General features: G+C 32.9%; 2 protein-coding genes across 4 annotated transcripts; one reads left to right on the top strand and one right to left on the bottom strand.

The window, feature by feature from the left end:
• Positions 1-164: 164 nt before the first annotated feature.
• Positions 165-23633, top strand: Prom (prominin). 3 transcript variants are annotated; one of them, XM_070312783.1, is made up of 17 exons: positions 165-202; positions 754-1140; positions 1596-1651; positions 1892-2067; positions 2629-2816; positions 5949-6044; positions 8401-8603; positions 8995-9130; positions 13927-14097; positions 14952-15051; positions 15551-15745; positions 16192-16414; positions 16948-17247; positions 17372-17530; positions 17666-17799; positions 17883-17927; positions 23283-23395. In XM_070312783.1, the coding sequence occupies exons 2-17, from the start codon at positions 903-905 to the stop codon at positions 23311-23313; spliced, it is 2451 nt and encodes an 816-aa protein (XP_070168884.1). In that variant the 5' UTR covers positions 165-202; positions 754-902; the 3' UTR covers positions 23314-23395. The 3 variants fall into 3 exon arrangements, with proteins under 3 accessions (XP_070168884.1, XP_070168885.1, XP_070168886.1); XM_070312784.1 differs by lacking the exons at positions 17666-17799; positions 17883-17927 and having other exon boundaries at positions 23283-23633; XM_070312785.1 differs by lacking the exons at positions 165-202; positions 754-1140; positions 1892-2067 and having other exon boundaries at positions 1606-1651.
• LOC138942529 (insulin-like growth factor-binding protein-related protein 1) lies at positions 22859-26064 on the bottom strand. Its single transcript, XM_070312788.1, has 4 exons — positions 25913-26064; positions 25617-25815; positions 24141-24444; positions 22859-23881 (listed from the first exon to the last, which is right to left on the bottom strand). Exons 1-4 carry the CDS (start codon positions 26062-26064, stop codon positions 23712-23714), a joined length of 825 nt encoding a protein of 274 aa, XP_070168889.1. The 3' UTR covers positions 22859-23711.
• Between the last annotated feature and the right edge of the window lie 16 nt (positions 26065-26080).

Here is a 26080-nt window from a genome sequence, read left to right on the forward strand (position 1 = left end):
CTATTTAAACGTAACTTGAGGTAGTGCAATCTGGCTTCAAGCGCATATCATGGAATAACATTAATAAAGAGGATAGAGGAAAGGGCAAAGTCGTCTATGTCAGTGGAGAAACGCATTTAACATTCTGAATAGATATAATGTATTGCTTTCCTTACTTTTTAACAGACAGGCTTAATAGAAAGTTTAATCTAATATTATAAGAGTAAGTATACAACATTATATATGCTTACTCTTTGTATTGTTAAACTATTATACTATTAAACAATTATTTGCTTATTATATTCGCTAATAGAAATAGCTTGCAGAGCAATTAGACTCCATGAATTATAGATGTATGTAAATTCTATCCTTATTTAGTTATTTTAGTTTTTTTTTTAGTGAAAAATGTCATATATTAGAATAAATGTATCTAAACAATATATAATTATATAAATCTTTTGTTAAACTTTTGTTAACAAATATTAATTATAATTATTAATTATATGGTATATCTATCGCGAATATAATATATTGAAATACATTTACGTTACTAGAGAAAAAAACAATGATATTGTAAATACTCTTATAAAATTATAAACTATAAAAAATAATTATGAATATTTATAAAATTTCAAATTATATGTTAAATAATATTTACTATTGAAATAATGTCTACAATTTATTAATTTTTAAAATTCAATAAATTATTATTATCACCTCGATTTGCGCGAAAACAACAAATTGCTACAGCATCCACTTCTTTAAAACTTACAGTCTTCCTTCTGGTCATCGCAACCTCGAGGGCGTACACGCTTCAAGAATTAGTCTCAACTGATTCGACCCCGGGTGGTAACAATTGCTCGACCACCGACAGCTTCCTCATTTTTCGTTCCTCAAACGAGACACAGGAGAAGGAGAGCGGGATGGACATGATGGCGACGAACGTGCTCCTGGACGATACGAGAAACAACTCGAACATATCGCATCCGGGAACATTGACCTCATCCAGAGATTGGGATGAGAAACCGAAACTAAAGTTCCCGAAATTTGCCATGGAGGAGCGTTACAAGATGGCAAGTCTGCACCTCGATAAAAGATGGTTCGTCTTCGATTATCTCAGAGGCTTCCTGTCCTTTGTACAACCTTACGACATACCGATCGGTAAGGTGATAAAAAATGATTCCTGCGATCAATTTTAATAAGCTCGTATAAGCTTTTAAAAGATGTTCCGTATGCTTCGACAGATGTGTTTTAGATTCGAATAATCAAAATTTTGTGAATTTGGTTGTATCAATAATTCATACTTCAACGGGAAAAAAAAAAAGAACATTTTGAATGCACATATCAAACGTGTGTTGCAAAAGCTCGATTCATGCGTTTGAACGTTTGTTTGTTATAATTTTCAATTCTATGATCGACGGATTTTTATAGATAATTGCGAATTGTGATTAAAGGACATCTGTCTGTATATAAAGCGACATCCAATATTTTTATCCTACCGTTTAATGGCTCTTGGTTCAGCGAGTAATTTAATAAATTTCTCGATATTATCGAACAATTAGCGTCTTCCTTCCAATTAGCAGAGAGAGAATTATAATTCTTCTCGCTCTTTACAGATTTACTGGCAGATGCCGTGGAAAACCGCATAAGCATCATCAAATTGATTTCAGAGGTAAGGCAAAATCACGCTGAGAAACTAGAGATATTTAGCTACTGGTGAACAATGGAGTGGTTCATTAAAGAAAGTCTTCATTAGAGCATCGCCGCTGCTCTCTCGATGCTTTTTGCCTTATTTCGGAAAGAGAGAGTTTTCCGCGACGCGATGTATGCGCTATACATATAATTGTTGCGATCTAACGTCATACGGATATTACTGTTAAGTTTCTCACAAGCCTCGTTGTAACTTTTACAGTCTGTGCACATGGAAGTAGCTTTTCTGAGCTTAGCAGGCGTGTGCTGCGTACTAGCCTGTATAATTCCTGGCACAGAACTTTGGCTCGCCTGTCGACCAATCAGACAGGATTATAAACCCTCTCAGCATCCCGGTGTTCTCACATTTCTCCTCGCCGTTCTCACCTTTATACTCGGGTAAGATCCATGACGATTTCCTCGTTCTTAGATACCGCTCTCGGAACTTATTACCGTCACTTTCAACCTTACTCGTGTTCCCTGATTCTTCTGTCCTTCTTGATTACATTTCGTGAGCACGTAATGGTGTCACAAATTTAGAAAGACGATCAAATTCTCGTGATTACACTGATTTGTTCAATTAATGATATACATTTCTTTATTGCTTTATGCTTGACATAAATACACAATTATTTTTTATTCTTTATTTTTAATAATCGTTAGAATTAATAGTAAAGATAAAAAATTAAAATATACGTTCATATGCAATAACTATATTTTATATACAAAGGTGTATTTCCTAATCATTAAAAAAAAATTCCTAATCGTTAGAAAAAAATGTGGCTATATTAATATTAGATGAAGAAGTATGACGAAAATAAATGAAGATAGGAAGAAGGGAAAGGGCAGCCTAAGTAGGTATATATATCTAACTATTCATTTCGCTATGACGCTGGGAAACCTTTTACCTAAAGCAAGCACTCGCTACGTTATTCATAATCCTTGATGCGTGGTTCACAGGTCTTGCATGGTGACAATGATAATATGCAACGAGGCGTTGGCGGCTGGGATCGGGAAGTTGCCTATAACGGTAGAGACGGCGTTGCAGGATTTAAAGGACTACCACACGGATACCACGTCACAAATACGAAAATGTCTTACGAGAAGCTTGGACGTAGCTAGCGAAGCAATTCTCGCGGATCTAGACAGTGAGTCAATTTTTTTTTAACGATATTAATAAAAATACATTGTTTGCGGAAAATTTATTTTGGGCATAAGTAATGCGCTCTACATGTCTTATACTCAACAAAAGCAAAATTCTACATCACTTTCAATAAGAATTGCGACATGATTTTGGACATGTTTACTCTGAACACTTTTCTTTTGTGTTACCGATGTAAATGTCCTCTACAGCACAGAACATTGCAACAACATTTGCAACATTGCCGCAATGTTGCTACAATGTTGCAATGATACTGCAATGTTGTTACAACGTTCTGCGTTGTATGGGGTATCCTGCAAATTATCATAATTGTGTTTTGTCTTAATTGCGCTTCCAGACTTTCTATCTTTGTATTCGTTACGCTCGTACAACGTGTGAAGAGTATCAAAAAGACATGAGAAACTAAGAAATAAAAAAAAATCATTAAAATTATATAGATACTATAAAATTTGCGGGATTTTCTTATAAATATAAAAATATGCCATAATAGAGAATACATTAAGCAAAATAAAGTCTTTAAAAATTATTTGCGCATTTTTTAAAATTGCATATTTTTTGTACGTTTAATCATTCTTTCGCTTCTAATTTAAAAAAAAAAATCTTTTTTCTTATTAGGAGATTAAATAATTGCTTGTAACGTGACTGCTAATGGTAGTAGAAATACAGCTCATGGTCGATTAACTAATTTCCGGAGGAGGAAGTGTGGAAAGCGGAGAACCACTTGCGGTTCGATTGCTAGAACTCCGCTACTTTGATGCAAGCTAATAGTTACAAGCGATTCTCTGTTCTTGATTCTTGAACGTAGCCACAAAGCTGGCTAATTCTATCACTAAATATTCGCATTTAATATTAAAATCAACTGTACGATTTGTCAGATTTAAGCGATTTTGTCGTATGCATGAAATTGACCGTGATCAAAGTTGAACGATTTAACGATTCATGGCTTAATGTGATAAGTGAAAGAAATTTGGGCAGCCAATATTGAAAATGACATGTATAATATTAATATTCACATATCAGAATTTTTATGACAATTTAACAATTTTAAATTTAAGTTTGGCTTAATTATACTGTACTAAATTAAAAATTATTTAATAATTAAAAGTGAAAATGATACAATGATTATTTTTTTGAAATGTAAAAAATGAATATATGTATACAATGAGGAACAATAATCAGCTCCCTGGACTTTTAATATTTATGTCTTATGCAGACCAACAAAGGTAAATTTATAATTATGTGTAGTATTTAAATTTTCGAAAGCTTTTATTTTGTCCAATTATTTTTTATTCATTTTATTATGTATAATATCAAAGCATATTTAATTCTCTGACAAGTTGGAATATTTTTGACAAGTTTGGACATTTTCTCTCTCCCTCTTTTTCTCTCTCGTAAATTTGGTGATAATAATTTATTATATGTATCATTTTGCTTGCACACAATAAATTCATTTACAGTTAATGGTATAACAATTCAATTAATTTAACTTATGTCAACGATATTACAGGAAAAACATATGTATATTATGAAAAAGTACTTAACTTTTATAATTAAAATAATCCTGTTTCTCAAAATAAATATACAATTAGAAAAAAAAAATATATATATTGCATTATTATATTCTATTTTTTTAACCATTTATCATATTTTATTTTATTTAAAAATATATACGTATTACATACAATATATACACAATTATTATACGTATATACACACAGCGACTTAAAGCTTATATTTGCAAAATTTTAAAATATAACTTTATTTTTTAGGCATTATATAATTTTATCTTTTTAATTAACTAATAAAGACTGTCATGATTTTATCTTTTTAGACATTAGTTATTAAAATTCTCGGATCTCGAGACTCGTTTAGTTACTTAAGCAGATAGTTTAAAAAATTAAGTTTTAATCCGTCTTATAGGAATTGGTACGTGGATTTAGAACTTGAAAATTAAATATTAATTTTGGCAAGAATAAAATATCGTACTAAATTTATTATTATACCAAATTTAACTTGCTCCACACACATTAAATTGAAAATAATTATTTTAAATATTTATAAATCTATATTGCGCATAGAAACGAATTAGTAAGTTCAGCCTATACTTTCAGCTAATACATGAATTATCTAGGCAAAGCGCCGATGTCCGGCATCATCATTTAATGACGTTTCCCTCAATTAGAGACGCATATGCACCTAATGAAAGCTATCGACAGTCTATAATCGTCGCTTAACGGGCCCATTGTCACCTGCACGTTAACAATCTTGAGCAAATTGAGCTCGTTAGTGCAATGCAACTGCTGGACACTATGCGTGTTTGCCACCACAAAGCTCGCGCGCATATACACTGGCGTCCTGTCTTGATTTCAGATCACGTACCGCGCGCCAAGTGGAACGACAATGATACGGGTTTATCAGCAATGTGACTATACGTGTCGTTTTTTTCGGATTCTATATATACTAAAGATATATATCATAATAGGGAATTAGATTTCCGGCTACTGATACTGTGATATTAAACTCGAGATTACAAAATATTGTCCAATGTTTTTGCAACGTTTATATCGATGATATTGTTTATATTGAATTTTCTACCATCTATTTGTATTAAAGAGATATTTTTAATTGTTATCAGAGGGATTTCGCGCAATGCTATTAAAGATCTGCATTATCAAATCGCCTGCACATTGGCCCGAAATACCTATCAGATAACAATAACTGATGCGGATACAGGGTGGATAAATTATTACTGCCACGCATCGACGTGACGGAATTTATAATATCGCGTCTATATATTGTATGTATGTTTGGTAGCCCGAGGCGATCGCGATCCATTTTTAACAATGTATTTTTAACGATCCATTTCCTATTTTTATTACGGTCCTTTATGTATTTGTTTTGATATTGTTATGATATCCTAACAATTTCTCTTTGTAGAATTTTCAATTGTGATTGGCAGACAATTCTTTGAGGGGATAACGATATATTATCTGAAGTCCTCTAAAATGTAAAAGTGCTCTGAATTTAATATAAGCACATGTAATGTTTCTACGTTAATAAGGAATAGTCGTGGAATAAAGATAGACCTCTCTAGTAATATTATACTTGTGTTTTACAGATGTCGAGGAATTGTTGGGCAAACCTGTTCAGACGGAACTCTCGGCCGAGACTGGACTGGACGTGGCATTGGATGCACTCGTTGATTTGGCAAATGGTGAGTTTTAATAAAACGAACAAAAAATTTAAAAACAAACAGAAGGAATGATATATAATATATGTATATGTATAATTAAAATCGCATAATATTAGACAAAATTTCTCTAGCTATTTTTAATTTCTAACTGTATTTAAATTTCTAAGCTGTACTAAATACGTTGCAACACAAATTATTCTATCTAAAATTCTCTGATATACAATCTCAAATAATGACGAGATTAAAATTTTACGATTCGCGACGATTAAGCGACAGCCGCAATTTATAAATAGATAGATATACTCTTTTTTTTATCTTATTATCAGATTTTTTAGAGCGCAAAAAATTAGCTTAAGATATTTGTAACTCCAAGTGTTATGTATCTGGTGCAATAGATATTACTGGGAATACTCCGTGCTAATATTATAGTTCGTTTGTCGGAAGGTGGCGATGTACTCCGAAATGTTTGCATATTCATAACTGCAATATCTACGCGTCGCGCGTGGTTCGTCGTACGTATATTAATTTATGCGTCGAATTGCACGTTCCGTATGGAGAAGCGACCACGTCGTTCACTCGTTGTTGCCTCGCGAATTGCGCGTGGTCATAATAAATCTGACGACTTCGTGGATTCACGGCATTCTGTGACGCATCATGCGACAACATTCATTTAACGATTTAACATTTCAATATACAATAGAATGAGTGTTGCATCGTTTATATTAACGCTAAATAAAATTAAATAAATGATTATGTCAAAGAAATGGGAAACGTTAATTTTAATTACTTTGAAAGTCAAATATATACCGAAAACTTTCGTGCCAATAAACATATATATTATCGAATATCTGATATCATCTGATTACTCAAACATGTTTAATTAATACGTCTGTACATATGTAAACGTTATTTTTGGGGTCGCAAATTAATTCGACGTCAGGAGTGATTTAGGTTGTTTCTAGTAAGATCATTCGGTCTTCAAGAGAATTTCCCGTCGTTAAATGACCTCCTCGATCTAGAGTGTCACTTAGTCAGGATACTAAGTTACTAATAGTATACTAACTAAATTAGCAGGTACTACCACAACTACGTCTCTCTTGCCATCTCCTTTCGTGCAACCCCTTGCGTAATCACTACACGTGTATCATACATACGCGTTATGCTTGGTGCTCTCTACCGGGTGTTTCAAAAAAAAATTATCCCATAAAATGCACCATTTATTTAAAAGAATTATCAATAAAAGTAGCAAGAGAGTAAATTATAAGTTTTAAAATAAACACGTTTCTCTTTCTCTCTCTTCCTTTCTCTCTCTCTCTCTCTCTTTTTATATTAGTCCTTTCTACTTATATAATTTTCATTGATCTATTCGAAAATATAAAAATTATATAGCGTTAAGAAAATTTTCGAAAAATATACATAAATTACGATAAAGTAAAATTCGGAATAAATAACGGGTTACCCATATAAATAAGCCAATATAAATAAGAAAGGCAAAGTTGTATGCCCCATCGTCCAAAAGTTTTAATTAAAGAAGATTTCAACTGCGAGATGAAGTTCTTAAAGACTTTACCGTTGCCTGATAAATATTAAATATTATATCCGTTTTTCAAACGCGCTATATATATAATGCTTTATATCACTACCATTTTTTTCAATTTTTTTTTTTTTAGATACGCTATATCGTGCGCAATAATAAATTCGTAGCCGTATAGTTCGTCTAAAGACATAGCCATGAGGCATGACTCGAAGATTTCGCACGACGGTATGCATTTGTAGTAGAATTAATTCAAGTAACGAAACTTATTACGGTAGAGGCAAATGTTCGGAGACATGATACGAGACACGCTATTACTGTCTTATATTTCCCACCAGTATTAGACGAAGTCTAATATATTAATAGGCCAGTGGCAGCATCTTATAAATTGCTTCGTTACATCGCGCGTTATTACTTTCAGTTGTCGGCTAATAGTTGGATAACCTATTTGAGTACACAGTATATTGAAAGTTCGATCTAGGATTATTAACACTATCGATCTCGATTATTATCAAACGGACGAAGATAAATGCTTGTTATTAGATTAGGGAAATCTCAAATTAATGGTGTATGTTCGTATCTTTCATGATCTATATCCAAAGTTTATCTTTTATTAATATATGTGCATTGGATGTGTGTATGTGTGCTCGACATGTGTTAGTAATGTTCCACCAGAACTGTTCTTCTGAATAGAAGCAGATATTATTTCGATGGGTTTGATTTCCACACTGTAAACTCGAGTAACTTCTCTGTGTCAATTTCTCCGGGTGTTAGGTAACCGAACATAAGAACAGTGAATACAGGATATATACGCCGTTAATGGTATCGTATCGCATGTTTCAGCGACGCAAGAGTTATCTGCCAGAACTGAATCTTTGCTCAGGGAGGGTGAGAAAGCTCACAAACTCGGATTGGAATTGAGTAGAGAAACGGACGAGATACGACGAGACTTGGAAGGTGCGGTGAGAGCATGCTCGGGTCCAGATCGTTCTCTTTGTGCTGTCATTGACTCTTCGGGGATTCGCTTGGATCTACGGATAGAACGGGTGAATAAACTTTACGATCGACGTTGGTTCGGTCTAATGTGTTCGCATCGAATAAACGATTTGATTCGCGACGGATTTTTATTACGCTTTTGTATGTAGATACTTTATTCATCTACAGTAAAATTTATTTAAATAGATACAAATAGATAAAATGCAATTGGGAGATTTAATTAACAATTATAATTAGCAGTTACAATTACATATGGCAGTTTACATTTATTTGAAACAACTATAGCAATATTTACTATTATTTTTTAATTAAATTTTTGCTCGTTGTTTATATTTCTGTTTATATTCGTCTCTCATGTTCTGTAACATATTTCATTTTTTTCTATATTTATTTTCATTATTTCATATATTTATTTCACATTGTGTATATTTTTTGTCGTAGCTATTGAAAGACGATCGTTTGCTACGTCTACGGAACATCAGTCAAGGAAATTTGACGGAAGCAGGACGACGAGCTCGCGGAGAATACCTCCATGTACCGCATCATATAGCCCGGACCACATTGGATGCTCGTAACCGTAGGTAGAAAATTCACCATTCCGTTCTCCGAATTGATATTATATCGGAAAAAGTCGCGAGAGAAATTTGTGTTCTCAATACGGAGCTTTTTTCAATACAAGTCAGTCGCAGTCAAACGTGCTTAAAAAGATCACAAATGTGGATCCTGCAGAATTTAATTGAGCGTATAACTATTTGATTCTGAGAAGAATCAAAATAGGAGGCGGGCTGGAAGGGAGGAGAGAACGATGTGCGTTATATAGCATCAGAAAACTTTCCGGCATTGATGTCATGTATTATGATACGTTATAGCACGCGCGACGACACGTTGAAATCGCGATGACACTTCAGCGCAGAAACTTCGCCAAAGAGCTCACGTACTCGAAGAAAGCTAAATTAGTCCCTTCAACGCCAGGTTTCTCTGAATGTTATGCGAAATGACGTGAGCTAAGCTGAATAAATGCAGCTTATACAGCTTTGTTGGGAAAGTAATAAATGACACGAATAATTGCCATTTCATGGTATAACTCGCTAATTTGCGAAAACAAAAAAAAATATATATATATATAAGTACAACGTATATACATTTCAAGGATTTCTCTTAATTCTTTTTTTATTTATGTATTATTTAATTTACTCTCTGAGATAAAAAGTTTTCCATCATAGAAGTTTAAGCACATCAATAGCTTTTCGAGCATTCGGAAAAATGCCAACCTTTCATCTTAATTTACATTAATTTAGCAATAATTATATTTTTATATTAATATTTCTATTATTATGTCATGATAATTAAATTGATTTTGTAACAATAATTGCATTATATATGTGTTATTCTAACATATTCGACACAATTTCTCTGATTAATTTCGAAGCTTTGTACGAATAGATGCGTTTGCATATTCATGGAATGATTTTCATCGCAGAAATTCAGACGGCAATCGGGAAGAACGCAGTCTACTGTCGCAAACAATGGAAGAGAAAGATAGAAAAACGCGGGAATCTTGGTGAACCTTCGCCGCGATTAAACCGTAGCAAATGCTGATAAGTCCAGCTGTAGTTTGACGTTGCGCAAAACACGTCCCGCATATCTCGACTAGTTTAAAGCAAACGAACAAAGGAAAATTTTATAGATTTAAAAAAAATAAGTCCGAGAAAAAAAGGAATATGGATTTTGAAAAAAATTACTTTAACTTCATCTATGTTTGTGTATACAAATATATATATATGTTTTACCAATACTAGAAGAACACAGGCGCGCGCTGCACGCACACTTTTATTTATGGACATTCTCCAATTTTTTTAACTTTTTTTTCCTAACTTTAACTTTTTCTTTTACAAATTGTCAAACTGTCAAAATTCGCATCATTTGACAGTTGCAAATAACACGAATGAAACAAGTCGCAGCGCACAAGCGAGACAGCTAATCAGCATCGCGGAAAAGAGACCCCAACGCTTCGATATATTCGAGTTCGAGGTTTCATGCCTTTTTTAGAAAGGGATGTAACAAGCTCTCATTCTTACAACCACCGATATCAGCACTTCGTATAGCTTGAAAACTTTCGCGGAAGGAATAACGTCGAAGAAAGCCGATTTATTGTTAGATCGTAAATTGGGAAACAAAGAAAAAATTAAGAATAGATTTCTCTCATATAGGGAGAACTATTATATTAAATTTGTTTTGAACGCTGCATACTTTGAGAAGTCGACAATATCAAACTTTTAAAATTTTTTGGTCTCTCTATGTAATATTTCATAGACATTATTTCGACATAAAGCCAATATCGAGCGAATAGAAGATGGAATGAAAAAGTGAAGTTTTGAAGAAAATACTCTTTTTGTAGATTCATAACGTGCGCATTATCTCTGCTGAGTATTCTTTTTCTCTCTTTTGCTCTCCATGTTTTCCCTTATCTCTTTACACTCTATATATCTATATATCGTTCAGTAACAGTGATGTGTTCAAGGCATATTATAACTTTGAAGGTAAACAAACCAGACTAAGTTAAATCCTGTTTTATCGTGAATAAAGCTGGAAAAAAGTGAAAGCTGGAAAAAATCTGTTTTATAAAAGCGCATTTTAATGTTTTTATAATAAAAATTTTATGAATTGATGTCAAAAGAATTCATACAAATGCAACAACTATAAACTTTTTATTTATTTTACATGAACAAAATTTATGTTTATCCCTTTAATGTTATATGTACAATAAAACTAAACTTTTTTAGATATTTGTTTTCCATTATCTCTTAATCATCTTTGAAATGTATAAGATCACAGTTCTGTTTTTGCTAAACTTTGTTAATAACATTTTATATCTTAATTTTTTTTTTTAAAGCATAATAGTGTTTCAACACTGTTGTTATACAATTTCAAGAAATATAACGCATATGTTAATTCCTGGTATATTATATAAAATGCACATAAATTTTCAGCGTGAAATATCTCGAATACATACGTTCGCGTAATGGATTATTTTCAAATGCAAGACTATGTAAAAAAAAAAAAAAAAAACGGTTTATATAATCAAAATGGCAATTAAAACAGAATCCATATTACTGAAATATTCTACTTTTTAAATATTTTAAAGAAATGCCATAATTTTTTAAATAATAAATTGAATAATAAATTTAAATAATAATATTGTATAATTTTATTTAAAGTTTACAAATATTTCTCTCTATACATTTATGTATATATTAGTTTCTATAAATGCAATATGTTTATGTGCATATATTACATTCATTTAGAATTATATGCAAGCAGAAAAATTAATCGAATGAAAAAAAGCTTATAAGATATTCACATGTACCATTAAATCATTTTGTTAAAAAGATTTCATTTTCTCCTTTCATTTTCTCTCTTCTTCTCCTCGTCACTTTTTAGATCGGGTAATTTTGCGCGAAACATCACGTTTCTCAATAGTATGCGTTTTTGCGCACTCTTTCTACTCTTTTTTCCATATAGTACTGTATAAACGATATTTCGTCACGGGACGAGAGACGCGTCAGCATTTCTACCCCAGAATACGATGAACTCGAGATCGGCGACGAAGAAGGGAGAGTCAGGGGACTTTATCCTTAATAGACAAACGAAAAGCGGTAAATGCTTCGAGCAAACATCTTGGTAGATACCACGTGTGTTATATATCTCTCCCGAGGCACCCGTATAAACTTTCGCGTTGGGATCGATGATTGATGCTTGGCGAGTCACGCTTTGACGGCCTGTCGTGTCGGGCGATATCACGGACCTATTCTACTTACTGTTTCGCTAGATACCGATATGTGTATTTTGTAACGATAATGAGATAAGCTTGCAGAATAATTTAGAAATACAAATCGTATCATTATTATGAACGTAATAATAGTATTATTTATCAACTTGTTTCAATGTTTTTTGTATAGATAATTGAAAATTTGGTATTAAAATATAAGCCGTTCTTAAAACAAGACAAAATTCTACAGATGCAAAAATATATTAAGGTGCTAATCCAAAATAGTTTAAAAAACAATGTTTGACGCATACAAAAATTACAAGTTAATAATTTACTTCTTTCTTGTAAATTCTGATTTTTTTTTTTTTTGGATCAATTTTTATTGATATTCTGGCTTTAATTATTTTATTATAAATCGTCGAGTATAACTATTACTTTTGTATTAAATACCTTTGACTTTATATAATAGGAGACATGCATATAATTGATTTGCTCCTGTGAATTAATATTAAAAAATATTTTCAAATAATAGTGCTGATATATAAATAAGCATTATGATAAGCATTATAAAATGTTTATATTGTTGAATAATGAATATTGCTTTTCGGATTAATAAAAGGGAAAAATTCCAAGGAAATTATTAATAAAGGAAATTGAGAATATTCCTCGATTAAATGAAAGATGATCGATGTTATGCTTCGATGAACCGAAGCGACACGAGTTTGTATTCCTGTCGACTTCTCTTAACTCGCTATCGACCAATAATGCTTGTCGCCCGTCCATGCACTATCCATTGGTAGACAGATCCGATAGGGAGATGACGACCGGGATCTAATGTGAAATCCATATCACATTAATATTACCCTGTGAAAAAAAGTCGCAAAAAATTTGTAAAGGTTCGCCCCATTGCCGATGATAATAAAGTCGAACCAGTTCAACGTCTGTCGATCGGAGATTGCTACCAAGCAGTTTTAACGCTTCTGCACGTTCGCGAAGAAAACTGGATTGTTATGAGAAAAATTTACCGTTAAATTATTCTGTCTGTTAGCACGTTATATAGGATCGACTTTTGCATTGAATTCCATGGCGAATTAACGAATGGTATTGAAGCACACTTTTTCTTAGAAAAAATAAAACATTGAAATTATACGCTTTTTTATGTATTTACTTTTGCATTTAATTGTCTTTTAGCTGACGTAAAAAAATTATTATGCGAAAAATTTCGTTTGAATAGTGTAATATAATCTTATGAAATATTAAATATTATTATGTTATCTTAAAAATCTTGGTGCGGTAATCATGTTATTTATAATTGTTATAAATATATTAAAATTTGTATATATATATATATATATATATATATATATATATGTATGTATGTACATATAAAATTTTGTTTCAAAAATGAAATTAATGATATTGAGTTGACATCAAGAATCTAAAAAAAAAAAAAAACGATAAAACATTATAGATATATTTTTAAGTGTATATTAAGTGTCTTTTTCTTGTAATTATATTCCTTCTCTGTCAATATATCCACGCTCAACACTAAATAACGAAAAATTGAGATGGCAGCAACGTAGAAAAATTCTATATTGCCGTAGAGATTCGGCGCGAGATCAATGCAGCACGTGCCAGGATTATCGATCAAACGCGCAATGTAGAGACGAATAGTTTCGAACTCTCAAAGCAGCTGGATTCTGTGAGAAGCATTGCGGATTACGCTATTCCTCGTGTCATCTCTTTCGAGCATATCAGGTGGATCATCGGTATAGGTATGTAGAATTTTTCAAGATTACATTGGATATTTTTCCGTTATTCACCGCGTTCGCTTTGGTATTTGAAAAACGATCGTTGAGATCGTGGGAAACATGTGCATGCGAGAGAAGGATTTAAACAGATAACTTTGTTTAAATCCTTCCCTTATGTAAAAATCAGACACATTCTTATATAAATTTCTCTATATTTCTTTTCTTCAATGTATATTAAAATAATACTTTTAAGAATCTTTGAAAAAAGATGTAATAATTTTCTTGTATTTCTAATAACAAAAATAAAATGTATACATACATATGAAAATGCATAAATAAATATATACATTATTGTTCGTTAAAATAGAATTTTAATTAAGATTTGACATAATATACTTATTCGCGCGGATTATTTACGTAATACAATAATTTAAGTAGAAAATAAAAGTAGACTTTTTTATGCACGATAAATTAAATATATATATTTTAAATTTATTATACAAAGAAATGGCAGAAAACAATAATACATACTCTCTTATATAAACTGTATAGTGACAATATCATTGATTTAAACAATGACAAAATTTTAGCGAGTATTTCACTGATCTTCAATGAAAGTGCTTATACTTTACTCCTTTGTCTTATGATTCACTTTTAATAATAGTAATAAAATTTGATTGAAAAATTAGTTCTACTATCACCAACTAATATAACTGATTCTTTTTATAATTAGTAAGATTGCAATATTTGCTGTGTGCTATATTTATAATTAAAATTATTAATAGATTATATAACGATATATATTAGACTTCTTTTACAATCCAGTACAAATAATTGACGGAAAATAATACATATTTTCTTGCTTATGAAATATGCAGCTAGTGTTCTATGTATACTGCTGGTCCTTTCGCTACTGATTGGGGCTTTGTGCTGTCGCTGGGGATCATCCGATAATAAAATACGCCCAACCCTTTTATGGTAAGTATTATATAATATTATTGTATTCTATTTTTCTTATTTTTCTAAAATATTACGTTGAACAAAAATTTATGCTAAATTTGTAATAACTTTGTTATATAGTGTACAATTCAGAGATTAATTATCTGTTTAATTTGATTCATTCTATCAAGTTTATATATTAGATATGTATGTTAAATATTACAAAATATTGTCTTAAAATATATTTATATATCTGCAATTTATTGAAATAATGCTATAAAAAAACAAGAAAAAGGAAATACTCACAAATATATAATATATATAAATAAAATAATTAAAATAATACTTCTAATTTTTTTATATAAATATCTTACTACGCAAAGAACGTTTATATTATAGAATTAACAATGTTAGAAGGTAAATAAATATTTATATTATGGATTATTATTAAATCTAATAGCAAACAGCTTAATCGTAGGTTAGTCCTACAGATTTAATAAGATAGATCGTCAAGCTGAGTGTGTCGATCAAATTTCAGTGGTGTGGTTACGAGTTGTTTTGTCTCGATTATACTTTGGATAGTATTCATCGTCGCTCTGGGCATCGCCAGCCATACGGAAATGTTGATATGTCGGCCGCTCCATGATCCTAACTATCGTATTATAGAAGCCATGTTGGAAACCCGAGCGTTTTTAGGAAGAAGGCTTGCAGTACCCCTCAAGGAGCTCTTTGAGTAAGCTATATTGCTTTAATCAAACTAATCAAGCTTTATTATTATATCTTATCTCAAAAGAAGTAGATTAAACTGAAAATTGTAGAGAGACCATGCATAATAATACTGTTACAAGTTATACATATATTAAAAGAAAAAATATAAATTAATATTCTTAAATTTAATCACATTTCAGTCGGAATTAAAAATAAAATTAATTTTTCATATTTTTATTATCAAAGATAAAATATTACATATTTTAATAATAAAAATACGTCATTGTTACGTTTAATATAAATGTAGCTCTATATTTTGTTTGATTATAGATTGCATACAGTCAACGTATAAATTGTATTTTTTATTTATATTTTTTTTATTAAGTATCCCTCAGGCTGCGAGGGACAAACGCAACGAGCAGAGCATTGCACAATGTGTGTTGCTATTTTCAGCAGTATATTCATTTGCAGAAAATGTCGAAACAACGAGGCAGCTTATCCCGCCTTTGGGCTGGAAAACATGATGAAACTAGAACATTTGACTGCACATTGGACATGGCTAGGCTTGTCTAGAGCAATCTCGAATGTCAGAATCGATTTGAAAGGTCTCCAAATACTAACACCGAATCTGCATCAAAGCCTTCAGGATTTCTTGTATGCTTATGGCTTGAATCTCACAGCGCACAGAATAATGGTACTTACGTTTATTTAAGAGCACTCCATATTACTCATATTTTTCTAATTTTTCATTTTTATATTTTTCCTAGTAAAAGCAAAATAAATTTGATTAAAGCTTGCAATTATTCAGCATAGCTTTGAAAAATGTTCTTGAAGGAAAAGTTTACTAGCATATTAAAAGAAAGTAACAAATTACATAGTTGTATAACTACATAATACTAGACGGCTAATATTATATGATAAACGATACGCATTTCATAGCGAATTGTTCTCGTGATTACGCTTCAATCCCGCTGCTAATTAAAATCTATTTAGCTGCATGTATAGCTACGTCAATTCATCAAATACACAACGCATACATGAGCGTAAATCTATTTTAATGTCTTTATTTTGCACGTATATATTGGTTATTCAAATATAATTAATAAATGCTATCTCATAATTTACAATAATACATATTAATTAACGAAATTTAAAGCTAGATTAAAAAGAACTATCCATAAATATTAATTCCAAATATCTCTATTAATATTTTCTATTCTTTTGCAGATTCAAGGGCCAATTCTGAATAAAGATTTGATTACAATGTCGGATCAATTAGATAATATATCCCGTCAGCTGCAGGATCGAAGTATTGCCAGGGAACTGCAAAGCATTGGGATAACAATGCGCGATTTGACATTAAGACGAGTAAAGCCGCTAATGAAATTCCAAGATGATTTGGTATATCGCCTTGCAATTCTGGAATTGAAAGTGCAACCTCTTTGGCGTCAAGTCAATCAGTCGATTTCCCATCTGAGAACTATACAATATTACATAGATCATCAGGGAGAGAAGATAGCTCAATTGGTGGGCAACATGCTAAAAAAATAATCGTAAATTATGAAAAATGCAAAGTTGTAGCTATTTCCTTATCCATAAGATAGAAAATCAGTCATATTAAATTATTAAAATTTATCATTTACATTTGCAGAAAACAAAGTCGTACATAGACCGAATGGCGAATTATCTAGATCAATGGCGGATGTATGTTCTTTCGGAAATGGGTACAGGAGTATCTAAATGTCGACCTTTATGGGATATTTTAGAAGGAACTAAACATTTATTGTGTGGTCACATCTTAAGTCCTTTCGTATGTATAATTGAAAATAAAACCATCAATTATTCTAATATCTAACAATAAATGATAATTAATTAATAAAACATTAATCTATAATAAAACATTGAGCGCATGTTTAACAAAACTTTTTATACAATTAATATTTAGAACGGTTTTTGGTTCGCTATATTTGTATGTGCAATTGTCATGATTGGCAGCACACCGACAGCTCATATTTTATCATTATTATACAAGAAACAATATCATTTCACGGAAGATGTTATTAGCTTGCCAACAAGATCGTTAGTATATCTCATTATGAATTATTTGAAATCCAATTTCAAAGGACTTAAATTATAAAAATAAAAATATACTTTTTTGTTAGGGTAAGTCTTGATACAAATGATGATAGAATGTGGCAAACGCCAGAGTAAGTATACTTAGATATATACAGGATGTCTGACATGTAAGTAGCCAAACGAAAAGTGGAGATAGTACTATACCATTTTGCTAAAATCGCAATAATTATTATGTTATTAATTAAAATGTTTGAGTCAATGAGCGCGTGGGAAGCGGTAGGCCGGAATCGATAGAAATGTAAAATGGCTTACTTGTTTATGTCTCTTAGCGTCGGAAGTATCAGCTGAGCGAGAGAGGCAGAGTCACGCAGCGAGCGGCGAGCGACACCGCGCCGAAAAATAATTATCACGCATCGAGTGACGTCACAGCGCCAAAAAACAATTATCCTCTCGAATTGTTTTGATTTTTCGATGGCAAGACAATGATGCCCTATCATTTCCACTCCACCTTGCGGTGGATGGCTTGGTGCGCTTTTTTATAGTAGTTTCCCCTATAGGTCTAATCCACTCTCAATATTTAATGTAAAAATTCGAAATATCATCCTCTCTCTCGTATGCATTGTTATCTACCGCAAGGTGGAGTGGAAATGGTAGGGCATCACTGTCTTGCCATCGAAAAAACAATTCGAGAGGATAATTATTTAATAATCCACTCTCAATATTTAATGTAAAAATTCGAAATATCATCCTCTCTCTCGTATGCATTGTTATCTACCGCAAGGTGGAGTGGAAATGGTAGGGCATCACTGTCTTGCCATCGAAAAAACAATTCGAGAGGATAATTATTTAATAATCCACTCTCAATATTTAATGTAAAAATTCGAAATAACATCCTCTCTCTCGTATGCATTGTTATCTACCGCAAGGTGGAGTGGAAATGGTAGGGCATCACTGTCTTGCCATCGAAAAAACAATTCGAGAGGATAATTATTTAATAATCCACTCTCAATATTTAATGTAAAAATTCGAAATATCATCCTCTCTCTCGTATGCATTGTTATCTACCGCAAGGTGGAGTGGAAATGGTAGGGCATCACTGTCTTGCCATCGAAAAAACAATTCGAGAGGATAATTATTTAATAATCCACTCTCAATATTTAATGTAAAAATTCGAAATATCATCCTCTCTCTCGTATGCATTGTTATCTACCGCAAGGTGGAGTGGAAATGGTAGGGCATCACTGTCTTGCCATCGAAAAAACAATTCGAGAGGATAATTATTTAATAATCCACTCTCAATATTTAATGTAAAAATTCGAAATATCATCCTCTCTCTCGTATGCATTGTTATCTACCGCAAGGTGGAGTGGAAATGATAGGGCATCACTGTCTTGCCATCGAAAAAATAATTCGAGAGGATAATTATTTAATAATTATTCTCTCGAATTGTTTTTTCGACGGCAAGACAGTGATGCCCTATTATTTCCACTGTCAATATTTAATGTAAAAATTCGAAATGTTCTCTCTCTCGTACGCATAGTTATCCACGGCAAGGTGGAGTGGAAATGGTAGGGCATCACTGTCTTGCCATCGAAAAAACAATTCGAGAGGATAATTATTTAATAATCCACTCTCAATATTTAATGTAAAAATTCGAAATATCATCCTCTCTCTCGTATGCATTGTTATCTACCGCAAGGTGGAGTGGAAATGGTAGGGCATCACTGTCTTGCCATCGAAAAAACAATTCGAGAGGATAATTATTTAATAATCCACTCTCAATATTTAATGTAAAAATTCGAAATATCATCCTCTCTCTCGTATGCATTGTTATCTACCGCAAGGTGGAGTGGAAATGGTAGGGCATCACTGTCTTGCCATCGAAAAAACAATTCGAGAGGATAATTATTTAATAATCCACTCTCAATATTTAATGTAAAAATTCGAAATATCATCCTCTCTCTCGTATGCATTGTTATCTACCGCAAGGTGGAGTGGAAATGATAGGGCATCACTGTCTTGCCATCGAAAAAATAATTCGAGAGGATAATTATTTAATAATTATTCTCTCGAATTGTTTTTTCGACGGCAAGACAGTGATGCCCTATTATTTCCACTGTCAATATTTAATGTAAAAATTCGAAATGTTCTCTCTCTCGTACGCATAGTTATCCACGGCAAGGTGGAGTGGAAATGGTAGGGCATCACTGTCTTGCCATCGAAAAAACAATTCGAGAGGATAATTATTTAATAATCCACTCTCAATATTTAATGTAAAAATTCGAAATATCATCCTCTCTCTCGTATGCATTGTTATCTACCGCAAGGTGGAGTGGAAATGGTAGGGCATCACTGTCTTGCCATCGAAAAAACAATTCGAGAGGATAATTATTTAATAATCCACTCTCAATATTTAATGTAAAAATTCGAAATATCATCCTCTCTCTCGTATGCATTGTTATCTACCGCAAGGTGGAGTGGAAATGGTAGGGCATCACTGTCTTGCCATCGAAAAAACAATTCGAGAGGATAATTATTTAATAATCCACTCTCAATATTTAATGTAAAAATTCGAAATATCATCCTCTCTCTCGTATGCATTGTTATCTACCGCAAGGTGGAGTGGAAATGGTAGGGCATCACTGTCTTGCCATCGAAAAAACAATTCGAGAGGATAATTATTTAATAATCCACTCTCAATATTTAATGTAAAAATTCGAAATAACATCCTCTCTCTCGTATGCATTGTTATCTACCGCAAGGTGGAGTGGAAATGGTAGGGCATCACTGTCTTGCCATCGAAAAAACAATTCGAGAGGATAATTATTTAATAATCCACTCTCAATATTTAATGTAAAAATTCGAAATATCATCCTCTCTCTCGTATGCATTGTTATCTACCGCAAGGTGGAGTGGAAATGGTAGGGCATCACTGTCTTGCCATCGAAAAAACAATTCGAGAGGATAATTATTTAATAATCCACTCTCAATATTTAATGTAAAAATTCGAAATATCATCCTCTCTCTCGTATGCATTGTTATCTACCGCAAGGTGGAGTGGAAATGGTAGGGCATCACTGTCTTGCCATCGAAAAAACAATTCGAGAGGATAATTATTTAATAATCCACTCTCAATATTTAATGTAAAAATTCGAAATATCATCCTCTCTCTCGTATGCATTGTTATCTACCGCAAGGTGGAGTGGAAATGATAGGGCATCACTGTCTTGCCATCGAAAAAATAATTCGAGAGGATAATTATTTAATAATTATTCTCTCGAATTGTTTTTTCGACGGCAAGACAGTGATGCCCTATTATTTCCACTGTCAATATTTAATGTAAAAATTCGAAATGTTCTCTCTCTCGTACGCATAGTTATCCACGGCAAGGTGGAGTGGAAATGGTAGGGCATCACTGTCTTGCCATCGAAAAAACAATTCGAGAGGATAATTATTTAATAATCCACTCTCAATATTTAATGTAAAAATTCGAAATATCATCCTCTCTCTCGTATGCATTGTTATCTACCGCAAGGTGGAGTGGAAATGGTAGGGCATCACTGTCTTGCCATCGAAAAAACAATTCGAGAGGATAATTATTTAATAATCCACTCTCAATATTTAATGTAAAAATTCGAAATAACATCCTCTCTCTCGTATGCATTGTTATCTACCGCAAGGTGGAGTGGAAATGGTAGGGCATCACTGTCTTGCCATCGAAAAAACAATTCGAGAGGATAATTATTTAATAATCCACTCTCAATATTTAATGTAAAAATTCGAAATATCATCCTCTCTCTCGTATGCATTGTTATCTACCGCAAGGTGGAGTGGAAATGGTAGGGCATCACTGTCTTGCCATCGAAAAAACAATTCGAGAGGATAATTATTTAATAATCCACTCTCAATATTTAATGTAAAAATTCGAAATATCATCCTCTCTCTCGTATGCATTGTTATCTACCGCAAGGTGGAGTGGAAATGGTAGGGCATCACTGTCTTGCCATCGAAAAAACAATTCGAGAGGATAATTATTTAATAATCCACTCTCAATATTTAATGTAAAAATTCGAAATAACATCCTCTCTCTCGTATGCATTGTTATCTACCGCAAGGTGGAGTGGAAATGGTAGGGCATCACTGTCTTGCCATCGAAAAAACAATTCGAGAGGATAATTATTTAATAATCCACTCTCAATATTTAATGTAAAAATTCGAAATATCATCCTCTCTCTCGTATGCATTGTTATCTACCGCAAGGTGGAGTGGAAATGGTAGGGCATCACTGTCTTGCCATCGAAAAAACAATTCGAGAGGATAATTATTTAATAATCCACTCTCAATATTTAATGTAAAAATTCGAAATATCATCCTCTCTCTCGTATGCATTGTTATCTACCGCAAGGTGGAGTGGAAATGGTAGGGCATCACTGTCTTGCCATCGAAAAAACAATTCGAGAGGATAATTATTTAATAATCCACTCTCAATATTTAATGTAAAAATTCGAAATAACATCCTCTCTCTCGTATGCATTGTTATCTACCGCAAGGTGGAGTGGAAATGGTAGGGCATCACTGTCTTGCCATCGAAAAAACAATTCGAGAGGATAATTATTTAATAATCCACTCTCAATATTTAATGTAAAAATTCGAAATATCATCCTCTCTCTCGTATGCATTGTTATCTACCGCAAGGTGGAGTGGAAATGGTAGGGCATCACTGTCTTGCCATCGAAAAAACAATTCGAGAGGATAATTATTTAATAATCCACTCTCAATATTTAATGTAAAAATTCGAAATATCATCCTCTCTCTCGTATGCATTGTTATCTACCGCAAGGTGGAGTGGAAATGGTAGGGCATCACTGTCTTGCCATCGAAAAAACAATTCGAGAGGATAATTATTTAATAATCCACTCTCAATATTTAATGTAAAAATTCGAAATATCATCCTCTCTCTCGTATGCATTGTTATCTACCGCAAGGTGGAGTGGAAATGGTAGGGCATCACTGTCTTGCCATCGAAAAAACAATTCGAGAGGATAATTATTTTCGGGCGCGGTGACATCGCTCGTCACTCGATGCGCGATAATTATTTTTCGGCGCGATGTCGCTTGCCGCGTAACTCCGCCTCTCTCGCTCAGCTAATACTTCCGACGCTAAGAGACATAAACAAGTAAGCTATTTTACATTTCTATCGATTCCGGCCTACCACTTCCCACGCGCTCATTGGCTCAGACATTTTAATTAATAACATAATAATTTTTGCAAATTTAGCAAAATGGTATAGGATTTTTCGCTTCAGGTTGACCCGATCTATCTCCACTTTTCGTTTGGCTACTTACATGTCGGACACCATGTATAATACATTTTTAATATTTTATATTTAGATCACGTATTATAATATATAATATCAAAAGCGTGTATAAGGCGTGTATAAATTATTTATGCTGAATCCTATTTATAATTGAAATTATATTTTACAGTCCACCGCCGCTACCGCAAAGCGATTGGTAACAATAATGAAAAACGAGACTTCATGTTGCAAACAGATTCAGAAAAATATTAATATGGCATCAGAGTTGGCAAGAATATAACAAAGCATATGACAAGAAAATTGAAGAAGCTTAAAGTAGATTGTACAAGTAAATCTTGCTTGTATTTGATTTATCGTAAGCAGATTTCTTTACATCAAAAGTATCGACTGCCGTTTATTTTGATGAAATATATTCAATCTTAGAATTGTGTGCCATTTGTGTGAAACATTATTCATATGTCTGTTCGTTAAAAAAATATTTTCTGAATATTCAGAATATGTTTTTCTTACCATATTATATTCCTGCCCAATATATATATGTATATGTATATATAATCACGTAAAAAATTATCTCACGAAATACAAGCGTATAAATATCTTATGATATGGACACGAATGAAGTCGCGCTTGCTTCGCCTATGGAATTATTAGCAATGCAATGATATATTCCAATATGTTCTTTGTTTAGCCGACTTAATTGCATCCAAGATGTTCGCATAAGCGGCTCTGGACCGTCGGTCGTATGTACCGTTGCCTCATGTTCCTTTCCTGTGAATAAAACGGTTGTTTATCGAACTTTACAATATATTAGATTTATATGGTTTGCAAACAGCATAAATATTAAGAAAAACTGTTAAGCATTATGAAAGTATCAAATCAGTATTTTTTTATATTGTATATTATTTCTCTATAGTCATATTGTTTTCTTATGTTCTTTGTTTCAAAACGATCGTATATTTATTATTGAGATTTGCTAGAGAGCGCAAGAATTCGCAAAATATTTTGTTTCGATATCGTGTCAATTTACCCGGCAGTTTCAATATTCTTCTTCCGTCAGCTGAATGAAATTCCCAAAAGATATCCGGCACTGGAAATCCCTTTGCCTCGCAATTTAATGCAACACGTTGACCAAAGGGAGAGGCAACGTCTTCCAGAGTTGACAGAATCCAAGGTCTACTCTCACAAGGACCGAGATGTTGCAGCCTCAAGGAAGATGAGTTTCTGAGTTTCATCGCTTCCTCGTGCAGCGCGCATGGCGTCGCGTAAGTTTCGTTATTGCTACCACACGCCGGGCTTTGTTCCATACAGACGCAGGTTGCCTCTGGAGCATCCTGGATAAAAAGTTCAATCCTATTTATTAATTAAATTACACGACCTTCCTCTCTCTGTACTCTAAATCATTCTTATCGCTTTTTACATATTTTGATATATTATCTTACTTCATAGACGCAGTGATTGTCAACGTAAATATCCCGAAACAAAATAATTCTCTCATTTTCTACTTTGGCGAAGTTAAATCGCTTAAAGTTGGTAATGTGGTACTTTGTGCGCCAGCACGTCTTCGCTGTATCCCGAACGACTTTACGGAACTGACACAAACATAACGCTTCACGCTAATAATCATCGTATTAGGGTTGTTAGTTTGCTCAATTACGAATAATTAATGTAACCGATTTAAATAATTTAATATAGAAAATTAATTTGATTGAAACTTTGGAACTTTAAAAAGTGATTCGGCTATTTAAATACGATTCTATCTTAAGATCATATAGCGAAGTATTATTCTTATTCATCTCTATATCATAAACGGCTTGCCTGATTGTTTGATTGCATGACGTGTATGCGCATATATTCTGACAATGCGATTACGACCCACAGTGCACGACAAGATGAAATTAGATGCGAAAGGGCCAGCGGAACGGGTCAGCGACCGTAAGTCACTGGTTGCGATCTTAAAATTGCGATAGATCTGATTGATAGCATAACTCAGTAGGTGGATAATGTATGTGTCTACTTTAAATATCGCACTGATGTAATTTTACCTAATGACGCGTGATTCCTGTTTTTGTGTTAAACTAACTCAGAAAGCGGGATATTTCATTGCTAGGCTCGTTTAAACTGAGAAATCTAGAACGTAATCTCCTGAACTGAATTGGAAAAGTGAATTTATCACTTACGAAGGTGATGAATATCGCACGTAAGAATAACGCGCGATTCACATATTCGATGCTTAAAGAAATCGTCTGTTGTGGATTATATTGAAAATATATGAATCGCATATACGTGGAATATAAGAGATTTAAAAAATATATACGGTAAATAATAATTTTAATGTAATATGAAAAAAAATTAGAGATATTTCAAAAATCTATAATGCCAATAAAATTTTCTAACATTAATAAGAACGATTTTTTAACATGTTAGATTTTGATTCTCAGTCGTTAAATATTGAATATTGTATGCATGAAGGTCTCTTTCTTATGGAAACGAACTACATATGTACCTCTTCTTGTAAGTCAGATCGCAACTCGCACAGATAATTTCTTGCGCAGTATCCATCGTTACGGTTCTTTGGAGACAGAAGAGGGATGCTCGAATTCCAACATGGTTCGCCAAGAAAACGAGCGCACAAACCATCCGGACAGCATCCGCAAGGGTCAGGTACCGATCCCAACAAGCATTTTCCAGGATTTTCTGGACACCTATTTAAGGCAAAATTAAGGCTCCGTATATAAAATATTCTTAATAATAATATAATAATAATTATAATTGCAACTATGTAAATACTTGTATTTATACCTGTAATATCCGCATTCGATGCAACCCAGTGGTTGCTCTTTCTCAGTGACGCTCTTATTTTCAATAGTTTCAGCGGAAGTGACTTGTTGAAGTGTCACGCGGAACACCAACGCTGACAAAAACGCGAACGGAAACGCTCTCCGGCGCGTCATTTCGCTCACTGACAGA

This window comes from Polyergus mexicanus, unplaced genomic scaffold (assembly GCF_030449975.1).
Source record: "Polyergus mexicanus isolate NDT 795.1 unplaced genomic scaffold, iyPolMexi1.0 SCAF_23, whole genome shotgun sequence".
In the NCBI taxonomy this organism is placed as follows: domain Eukaryota; kingdom Metazoa; phylum Arthropoda; class Insecta; order Hymenoptera; family Formicidae; genus Polyergus; species Polyergus mexicanus.

What these genes read in the sequence shown, in the direction of transcription:
- Prom (XM_070312783.1), top strand. Translation starts at nt 903, where the DNA reads ATGGACATGATGGCGACGAACGTGCTCCTGGACGATACGAGAAACAAC. An exon ending in AATTCTCGCGGATCTAGACA is followed by an intron (nt 2,817 to 5,948) that starts GTGAGTCAATTT and finishes TGTGTTTTACAG; the next exon opens with ATGTCGAGGAATTGTTGGGC. An exon ending in CAGGTGGATCATCGGTATAG is followed by an intron (nt 14,098 to 14,951) that starts GTATGTAGAATT and finishes TGAAATATGCAG; the next exon opens with CTAGTGTTCTATGTATACTG.
- LOC138942529 (XM_070312788.1), bottom strand. Translation starts at nt 26,064, where the DNA reads ATGACGCGCCGGAGAGCGTTTCCGTTCGCGTTTTTGTCAGCGTTGGTG. An exon ending in GATCTGACTTACAAGAAGAG is followed by an intron (nt 24,445 to 25,616) that starts GTACATATGTAG and finishes CTTTTTATCCAG; the next exon opens with GATGCTCCAGAGGCAACCTG. An exon ending in AAGAATATTGAAACTGCCGG is followed by an intron (nt 23,882 to 24,140) that starts GTAAATTGACAC and finishes TTTTATTCACAG; the next exon opens with GAAAGGAACATGAGGCAACG.